Source organism: Natrix helvetica, assembly GCF_964273705.1.
Source record: "Natrix helvetica genome assembly, chromosome: 13".
NCBI lineage: Eukaryota > Metazoa > Chordata > Lepidosauria > Squamata > Natricidae > Natrix > Natrix helvetica.
This window is the reverse complement of record NC_138557.1, coordinates 8873641-8883842: the sequence shown is the minus strand read 5'-3', so window position 1 is coordinate 8883842 and position 10202 is coordinate 8873641. Positions and strand designations below refer to the sequence as shown.

The following is a 10202-nucleotide window of genomic DNA, read 5'->3' as shown; positions in this document are numbered from 1 at the left end:
TGCATGGTAAAGACCTGAAAATCAGCTGGCTGGTGCTGGGGTGGTGGTGGCGCACGCGCATGCACGGTGGAGCTGAGCTGGGGCAACGGCTCGCGCGCCCATAGATTGAGCTCTGCGTGCCATCTGTGGCACGCATGCCACCGGTTCACCATCACGGGATTATTTCTTCCTGCAAACAGTTCAAATACTCCATCCTCACCCCAAACAGACTTCCTTCTTTTTCTTCTTCTCCTTGCTCCATTAAACCCAGGCAGTGGTGGGAATTCATTTACCTTCCCTTCCAGTTTGCAGATGTTAGTCTGTGCACCACCTTCTGCGCATGCGCAGTGCTCGCGCATTACGTTGGGGCAGGGGCGGAGCCTCCCGCAGCCACCGCTATCGGTGTGCCTGAACCAGAGAGAACCGGCTGAATACGATAATGTGGAACCCCGCTAAGTATTTCTGCTCTAGACCATCTTTTTTTCCACGCGTTTGGTCTTCATTTTTGGATGAGCCATTACAGCTCTTGACTTCCACATCTGGTTGCCTCTTGGCCAGGGCTGGTTGAGCCACCTCGGCGGGGAATTTTCTGCCACTGTAAAACTGTGAAGTTTGCAGCCAGGAACGTGATGGATGTGCCCAGCTCTGTATTCTCGGTTCTCCCCGCCCTTCCTGCCCGTCACCCCAGGCAGCTGTGCCTTTTTGGACAGAATCCAGTTTCGCTTCTTCCCAGCTGCATTTCCAGAGGTGGGCTGTGGTCCAGGTGCTAAGGAGCAACCAAATTAGCCTCTAACCTCTGCTAGCAACCCTCCTGGGTTTGTGTGATGAGATGACAGCTGAGGGCCCAACTACAAACCGGAGAACGGGAGTCTTCTGTAGCTGCCTGGGTCATCCAGATGGATCTCTGAACCAGGAAAGTCAAGTCGAAATCCAGTTTTCTGTAGTGATTCTCAGTCATCCAGGTCACGGTTGTCCCAAAGGTGTTTTTCCGGAGGCAAAGTTGCCTCCTGAAAAAGCACCTTTGGGAGAACTATGACCTAGATGGTAGAGAATAGCTACAGACTTTTAGCTATGCAATTTGGAATGGTGCAGGAGTAGGAATGGATTTCCAGAGGCGGGGGGGAATTGCATACGACAGGAACCAGGAGGACTAACTCAGGTGACCCTGAGGACACAGGCAAACCTCCAAGTGGCCTCAATGACTCTCTAAAAGGATGCCAATGACCAGCGGTCTGCAAGGAATATCAATTCCTCACCATCCGGTCAGAGCTGAAGAAGCTTCTTGGATGAGAAGCGAAACGTCTTCAAAAGGAAAAACGAGAAAGTCCAGTGGCCTCCTGAAAAAGCACTTTTGGGACAACCGTGACCTGGAGGATTGAGAATCGCTACAGACTTTGAGTTATGGAATTTGGGATGAAGACCCTTTGAACGGTGTGTGTGGGGGCTATGAACGGATTTCCAGGGGAAAAAATTGCAGACTACAGGAATTATTTGCACTACTCTGGTGACCCCGAGGAAACAGATAAACCTCCAAGTGGCCTTAATGGCCCTCTAAAAGGATGCAAATGACCAGCGGTCTGCAAGGAGTACAAATCCTTCCATTCCTCACCATCCGGTCAGAGCTGAAGAAGCTTCTTGGACGAGAAGCGAAACGTCTTCAAAGAAAAAAAACGAGGAAGTCCAGGGGCCTCCTGAAAAAGCATCTTTGGGTGAAAACCCAATTGCAATATTATCTGGCCCAGGGACCTCTCTTTGGTTTTGAGGACAAGGCCAGGATCACCTTCCTCCTGAAAAAGGATGCTTGGGCCAGCCCAATACCGGTAATCCTCGACTTACGACCACAACGAAGCTCAAAATTTCGGGGGCGAAATGAAATATTTAAGTGAATTTTGTCCCATTTTACCAGCTTTCCGCCCAACAGTTTGTGAAGTGAATTGCCGCCATTGTTCAGTTAGTCACCCGGTTGTTAAGTGAATCCGACGTGACCGCCGGGACACTGTGCTGTTTTAAATGCGAGTCAGTGGCCCCCCATCCGAAGTTTGATCACATGACCACGGGGATGCTGCGCCGGTTGTAAGTGTGACAAGCAGTCATAACTCATTTTTTGTCCCCAGGGCCGTCGCAGCTTCGAACGGTCCCTAAGTGAACTGTTGCAAGTTGAGGACCACCTGTAGGAGTGGACTTCCTTTTCATGCAATGCAATGAAAAGCAATGAAATGTAGAAGAACCTTCATCCCCATGGCTTCCTCTCTTCTTAAGGCAGAGGATCATTTGGAAAGGTTCTGGAGAACTGCTCTCCAGCTTTCAGAGGACAGGTTTCTCTCTCTCTCTCTCTCTCTCTCTCTCTCTCTCTCTCTCTCTCTCTCTCTCTCTCTCTCTCTCTCTCTCTCTCTCTCTCTCTCTCCCTCTCCTTCCCCCCCTCCCTCCCCCCCTCTCTCTCTCACACACACGCACACACACACACACACATGCACAAGCTTCTGGGCCACACTCTGGATTTAACGGGATGATGGAGAAGGCATCAAAACCAGCCTACGAGATATCTCGCCAGGATCCAAAACGCCTTCCAAAGAACGACTTTCAAAGGGTGAAGCGGGCAATGTTTTATTCCCTTTTGCATCTCTTTGTAATAAACATGACTGCATCTCATTTTTCACTCTCTCTAATAGCCCAAGCTTGCCCCACTGAGAGAAGGTCGAACAAATGTGCTTTTTCACCCTCCAAAACTCCCAATGTAGGAGGAAAAAGACTCAAGCTATTTTATTTTTTTGCAATGCTTGTCCAGAAACGGCTAATGGAGCCAGGTTTGGACACTTTCCACGCCGCAAATCCTTTTGGTGTTACAAACACAAGTGCACAACTCTCTGGTGCAGCCTGACTCAGACCGCATGTATCCAAAGCAAGGCCCAGTAAGAGAGAAAGAGGGCAGGATCTATGTCCCTAGGAATTTGTTCTCAGGGAAATCAAGTTTTCACTCGCTGTCTCCAACTCCCTACGTACACAGTGCTTCCAAAGGAGAGGGAGGGAGGGAGGGGGGGCATGGCTGCATCGTTTTGAGACACCAAACTGCTACTCCGTAATAAATCAAACCTCCCCTCTTTCCCCCCCATCCCTCCCGCAAATCCTTACAGCCTTAAGATGCTGTACCACTTTGCGAGGAGTAGTGACGGTTGCGACAGCTGCCTCGGCATCATCGTGAGGTCTGGCAAAGCAAGGAGGGCATCTTGGCACGCCGCCGTCTTTCCCACTCGAGAACAAACCAGGTTCTCCGCCTTCTGAACCTCTTGGCCGCCGAAGGGAATCCTTGTTTGTGCCTAGAAGCTGCTCAGGAACTTTTAACCTGGTTGTAAGCCCAGGTGAGATCCTGGTCTCCTTCTTCATCCCACAGTCATCGGAGGAGGGCCGGTCACCAAAGACAGGGGGGGGGAAAAACGATGCACACTTAGAAGCCACTTGGAACTTCTCACGACTTCCAGCTCCATGCCCTGGGATTGAAGTGTCAGGTTTTTCTCCCTTTTTGTTTTTCAAAAAGGATGTTTTGGTTTGTTTGTTTGTTTCGCCGTTAAGACAGAAGTGGGCGTAGCTGCACTGGAAAAGAGCAGTCCGTATCCTCAAGGAAAGGACTGTGGATTTTTGTTACTCTCTTCCTGAAGTTAGTCCTTGGGGTTTTTTGTCCACAGCCCCATTGGTTGAGATCAAACCATCTTCCTAGAGGGGTGGGCGGGGAAAGGCTGAAGTATGGTCAGCTGGGCACCCATCCCGGCCGCTCACCTGCAGGGACTTATCCTCCATTCTTCTTAGCCTGAGCTGACCACCTGAACTAGTCCATAATGCCACTCATCGCCTGAGTTAAAGGAGCTCCAAGGGCTCCCCTGGTTAGCTTCTATGCTTCTCCATCCCCAAGACACGGGATGTGTGTCTCCATAGCTTCTTTCCCAACCTCGGCCATGGATGACATGAAAACGATAGGGTTCTCTACAGCAACGATTGATTCCTGGTGGGGTTTGGGCTCAAGGTGGGCTTCAGAGACCCCCCGGCTCTAAGGGAAGGGGCTCTTCCCGCTGCTTCTTCCGTTGACGCTCTCGTTTGGCCCGCCAGCAGACCAAGGCGGCCACCAGGAGGCCGACTCCAAAGAGCAAAGTGGCCACCGAGACCACCTTGGCAATGTCCATCTGGGGCCCATTGATGGTGAAGGTGATGCAGATGGCGGCAACGCCGATCACCAAGGCGACGATGCCAAAGGGGAAGATGCAGCGGTACCACGACTTCTCGGTGCCCCCCGTGGCCAGGGCTAGCTTATTCAAGGTGGCGGTGGAGTCCGTGGTGGCAGCTACAGGCAGCCCCGATTTTCCTCCTTGGAGGCAAGTCAGTGAGTTGGACTTACAGTTCATCATTCTGACAGGTGTCCGGTTGAAAGATTCTGACCCCCCAACTCTCTGGAAGGACGTAGATCCAAAACTCTTGCAACGTCGCTTCTTTCTAGAAGTGGAGAACCACAAGGAAAGTCCTCTCCTTCGTTTCTTCTCTTGTTGCGTTCTCTCTCTCTCTCTCTCTCTCTCTCTCTCTCTCTCTCGCTCTCTCGCTCTCTCGCTCTTTCACTGCTTCTGGCTGGTGAAGGCTTCTAGCTTTCTGCACCAGCGTTGGCTCCCACTGAGTCTTTTGCTGTAGCAGCCAACGGCTGGGATTGGCAGGCAGGAGAAATGAGATCATGTGTGTGTGGGCAGGAGCTCAGGCACTGTTAACTGTTTCGGAGAAAAATCCTGACGGGGTGAGGGCGGGGGCTGAATAAAGCATCCTTTCTTCTCCCCTGGAATCCTGGCCGGGGGGGGGGGGGAGGAACGAGACACGACAGAAAGGAGGGGTGACTGTTTTCATCCTTTGGGATGACGGCTTCTTGGTTTAGTCATGGTCAACGAATCCTGACCCAAGTGCTTCTATTGGTGCCTTTGAGATTTGTTGACCTGCTTCCGCAGTTTGGATGTGTTGGAGTTCTTTTAGCTTTTCTTTACAAAGAGGGGGACAGAGAGAAACTGTTGTCTCTGTTTTTCGTTCAGTGTGGGGCAACAAGGAAGGTTTCATAGAGTGGGAAGACCAGATCAGGATCACAGAGTTGGAAAGGGACCTTGGAGATCTTCTAGTCCAACACCCGGCTCAAGCAGGAAATCCTGTACCATTTCAGACAGATGCTTGTCCTGTCTCTTCTTGAATACCTCCAGTGATGGAGTACCCACAGGTTCTGAAGACAAACTGTTGAATTTTTGTTGTCACTGTCAGGAAATTTCTCCTTAATTCTAGGCTGGATCTTTCTTTGACCATCTTCCATCTGTTAGTTCTTGTGCTTTGGAGAATAGGTTGACCCCCTCCTCTTTCTGGCAGCCCCTCAAATATTAAGGTAAAGGTTCCCCTCACACACATGTGCTAGTCGTTCCCGACTCTAGGGGGCGGCGCTCATCTCTGTTTCAAAGCCGAAGAGACAGCGCTATCCAAAGACGTCTCCGTGGTCATGTGACTGAACGCCGAAGGGATACGGAACGCTGTTACCTTCCCACCAAAGGTGGTTTCTATTTTCCTACTTGCATTTTTTAACATGCTTTCGAACTGCTTGGTTGGCAGAAGCTTGGACAAGTAACGGGAGCTCACTCCATTACGCGGCGCTAGGGATTCGAACCGCTGAACTGTCAACCTTTCTGATCGACAAGCTCAGCATCTTAGCCACTGAGCCACTGTGCCCCTATATTAATATTAAATGTTATTATTAGAATATGTCCAAATATTATATTCAAATATTAGAAGGCTGCTATCATGTCACTCCTAGTCATACTTCAGGCATGGAAGCTCCCTGAGGGAACTGAGGCCAATCCTTCTCTCTCACCCCAAAAGCCTAGATAAATCATGGTCAAAATACTGGATTAGTAGTGTGGAGACCCAAATTCTAGTCCTTCTTTATGGATAGAAGTCAGCCAGGTGACTTTGGGCCAGTCTTTTTCTCTCAGCTTAACTTACCTCAGAAGACGCCATCTTGAGCTCTTGCATTACATAAATCTAACAGATCAGTTTCAGCTGATGAAGAAGACATCTTGAGGGTAGCTTTTAGATTCAGCCTTGCTGGTTAGTTTCCTAGAAGTAACATTCATTTGGATACCCTGAGAACAGAATGCAATGCTCAACAACCTGTGGTCAGATCTCGAAGAAATAAAGATAGTCTTTGAGTTATGACCAGTTCTGACAGATCTATCTTGAGGATACTTACAATACAGTTGACCATGGGTTCACTTAACAACCATGCCATTTGTTTAATGACCCCTGCAAACAACTTCATAAAATGAGGTTCATCCCATGACTGACCCACTTTATGATGGTCACAAGTTATGACCATGATGGGCAGGCTCTATTATGGTCATAACTTGAGAATTTCTTCTCAGAAATCCTCTGTTCCTTGTCCCCCCCCCCTCAGAGATAAATATGTTGTTGGATTACACATTTTAAGAACGTTTGACAGGATTGTCCCAAAGGTGCTTTTTTCAAGAGGCAACTGGACTTTTTAGTTTTTCTGTGAAGATGTTTCGCTTTCTCATCCAAGGAAGCTTCTTCAGCTCTGACTGGATGGTGGTGGGGAATGGAAGGATTTATACTCCTTGCAGATAAAGCTGGTCATTTGCATCCTTTTAGAGAGTTGTTGAGGCCACTTGGAGGTTTATCTATGTCCTCAAGTGAAACATCTTCAAAGAAAGACTAGCAAGTCTACTGTATTTTTCGGAGTATAAGATGCTTCAAAGTATTTGACACACCTAGCTTTTGGGGAGGAAAACAAGGGATAAAAATCTGCTTCTGCCTCCCAGCAATTTGCCTCATGGAGCCAACAGCAAGTTTCACTTTCAATTTCGGCATGGGCCTCCTGATCATCAGCTGTTTCAGGCTGCAGGGATGGCTATAGCCTATTGCAGCCTCCGCAAGCCCCATTTTCCCCCTTTGCTACAAGGAGGAAAATTGCTGGGAGGCAGAGGCCAAAGATTGGGGGCCGGTGGGCTACATTCAGTGCATAAGATGCATCCAAATTTTCACCCTCTTTTAGGGGGGAAAAAGGTGCGTCTTATACTCCCAAAAATGCGGTAGTTGCCTCTTGAAAAAGGACCTTTGGGACAATCCTGATGTCTAAGACTCCCCATAGACGTTTGACAGGATTGAATACCCTGAATTGATCTGGGGCAGATATTAGAAATCAGCAGTCTGTTGAAAATGAAAATCCAGTAGAGTTGCAGGTAAATTAGCCATCAGAAAGAAGATCTAAAGATAAGCGACGAAAGCAATTGTCAAGAAAGCAGAATTTATCTCCAGAAAGATCCTATCAACGGAGGCAGGAATGGCACACAGACGGTACTGAAAGCGTAATGAAAAACAAAAACATTAGAATAAGATGCTTAAAGTAGGAGATGTATTAAAACAATTTAGCGATAAAAAAAAACCTTTGGTAACTGGGAGAATCATGGCATAATAAGGTGTTTTTTTTTTTTAAAAAAAAACATGATTCTTAGCTAGGCATGGAATACACGCTTCTCCACAAAGCAGCATTATAAATTTTCACCAGATTAAACATTACTTCAAGATAGTTTTTTTTTCTCCTCCAGCTTCAGTAGATCTTCAAAAAGTTATAAGAACAAGGGTGGGCCTAGCTGAAGAAATAAACTAAGCCATGTTTCATTTTAATGTAAACTTACTTGTGTTGCACTCAAAGAATTAACTGTGCATAGCCTCCATTGGCAATGTTCTGCTTGTTTGCTTCTTAGCCTAGCCTAAGATCTTGGTATTTCCTCTTGGTGTTCCATCCAAGAGCTAACCAGGTTTTCTACAGAGCTTTTCAGACTTTGCCGAGGTTCAATGTGGCCACGGTTTGTATACATCGCCAAAATAGTCATTCCTGGTTTACGTAGACCAGGTTCTTAATGAAGATTGTCATTTGTGTGTTTGAGGAAGCTCTTTATTTATCCATGACCAGCCAATAACCTGGCATTGCCCAGGGATTTATTTATAGGGGGGAAATGTCCGGACCAAATGTAATTTCTAATGTTGGATTGTCCCCCTTACCAGAGGGAGCTCCTTTGTGGAGTACTGTGAAGCCGTTACCATGGCAACTCCACTGCGCTATACAGTAGACACCATTTTACGACAGTACAATAGAAGCCATTTTAAGGCACAACAGGCTGTATCTTAACAGAACACCCCCCCCCCAAGGGGTTTTAGGGGTCTCTCCCCCCCCCCCCCACACACAGTATTTGTTTCCAGAGAGTAAATTATCTGTGTACCAAGTTTGGTTGAAATTACTCGAGGCGTTCCAGAGTTATGCTGGAACATACACACACACAGCTGTTTTTAGATAGATAGATAGATAGATAGATAGATAGATAGATAGATAGATAGATAGATAGATAGATAGATAGATAGATAGATAGATAGATAGATAGATAGATAGATAGAAGATAGATAGATGATAGATAGATAGATAGATAGATAGATAGATAGATAAGATAAGATAAGATAAGATAAGATAAGATAAGATAAGATAAGATTAGACAGATAGATTAGATAGATTAGATAGATTGGATAGATTGGATAGATGGATAGATGGATAGATGGATAGATGGATAGATGGATAGATGGATAGATGGATAGATGGATAGATGGATAGATGGATAGACAGATAGATAGATAATTTGCCAAATCACACAACAGGTAATGATTTGTTGGTTTCCCCCCATATTGGGCAGGTGACCAGCCACTACTTAAAAATAATAATAATAACATTCCCTGGGGGTCTAACCAGAGGCAGAAGTTCTGTAAATGAGTGAGGGTGATGCAGTTTGGGAATTTGGCAAATGCCATGTATTTCCCAGCAGCTTATGACAAACAAAGTCCACAAGGGAAGACAGATTCACGTAACGACTGCATGATTCACTTAACGACTGCAGTGATTCTCTCCACAAAAAATGCCAAAACCAAAGGTTGTAAAACTGGGCACAACTCATATAACAACCGCTGGGCTTACTAATGGAAAATCTGGTTCCCCCTTGTGGTCATAAATCGAGGACTACCTGGATTAAATTTATTAGCATGTGATTTTCACCTTCTGCATAAATCCAGCACTAGGGAACTGTCCAGAGTACCAAATCCTACCCTGGGCATTTATTTTGGGTGAAATCCATCCCTTGGATTATAGCTGAGTGAGAAATGAGCAACAGGAAGCGAGCAAATATTTTGGACTCCCCAGATGATATATTGGATTTGTCTTGTGTGTTCCTCAGCCGACCTATTTCTGTTGTGTCAATCAGGCCAGACCAAAGGTTGACTTGTGTATAAAGCATCCTCTTCGGTGTATCTCTTCGGATGTCTTGGTGGGTGGTGGGTGGTGAGTCATGCATCGGTTTCCTTAGAGGAAATGCCTTTCTAGTCATAGAACAACTGCCCTTGATTTAATTTATTGTTATTTAATTCTACCGCTTAGTCTTAGTTTGGACAGTTTTGAAGGATATTTCAATATTTGAGGCAGGGGCTGCCACAAAGAAGAGGGGGGGGTGTCAGCTTATTCTCCAAAGCAGCTGAAGGCAGGACAAGAAGCAAGTGTTGTGGCCCACCAGCAGATCTGGCAACAGAGCCAGACAGTGGGGAGGTTGGGGAGGAACATGGGCCAGTCCTGGAGTCTGGGGAAGGCTCGGATGAGGGCTCTGCATCAGAGGCAGAGACGGGGTCGAGGCCGTCTGGCAGTTCTCAGCTGCCTTCGGATGTAGACAGCAGTGAGGCAGAGGAACAGCTGGAGCCTGTTCCCAGTGTGCGCATGCGCAGAGCTGCCAGAAGTCAAGAACAGTTCAGAAATCAGGGTCGTCTTGGGAGTAGTGTCACAGGTGGGAGGTGATTGGCCCCTCCCATAAGAAATAAAAGAGGAGCAAAAGGGGAGGGGGCTTTTGCCAGAGATTAATTCGTTCGTTCAGTCGTTAGATTCATTTCAGGAGTGTGAAGATCTGTCCGTGAATCTCAGAGACTCTGTGCCCAGTCTTTCCTTGTGCATCACCTCATTTGGGAAAATATTTACATGGCAGCTTTCCAAGATAGATAAGGTCTGTGGTCATAAATATTCCTTTGAAAGACTGTTTACTGGGTGGTTGCTGAATGTGAAGGAGAGGAATTCACATTCATTTAATAAAAGGGGTTTTGTCGGGACCAGGACTCTTGCC

At 47.0% G+C, this 10202-nt stretch overlaps 1 protein-coding gene across 1 annotated transcript; it reads right to left on the bottom strand.

The window, feature by feature from the left end:
* Positions 1-2579: 2579 nt before the first annotated feature.
* LOC309398884 (transmembrane protein 100-like) lies at positions 2580-4592 on the bottom strand. The gene has a single exon (XM_081966159.1). It carries the CDS (start codon positions 4371-4373, stop codon positions 4002-4004), a length of 372 nt encoding a protein of 123 aa, XP_081822285.1. The 5' UTR covers positions 4374-4592; the 3' UTR covers positions 2580-4001.
* Positions 4593-10202: the final 5610 nt, after the last annotated feature.

What these genes read in the sequence shown, in the direction of transcription:
- LOC309398884 (XM_081966159.1), bottom strand. Translation starts at nt 4,373, where the DNA reads ATGATGAACTGTAAGTCCAACTCACTGACTTGCCTCCAAGGAGGAAAA.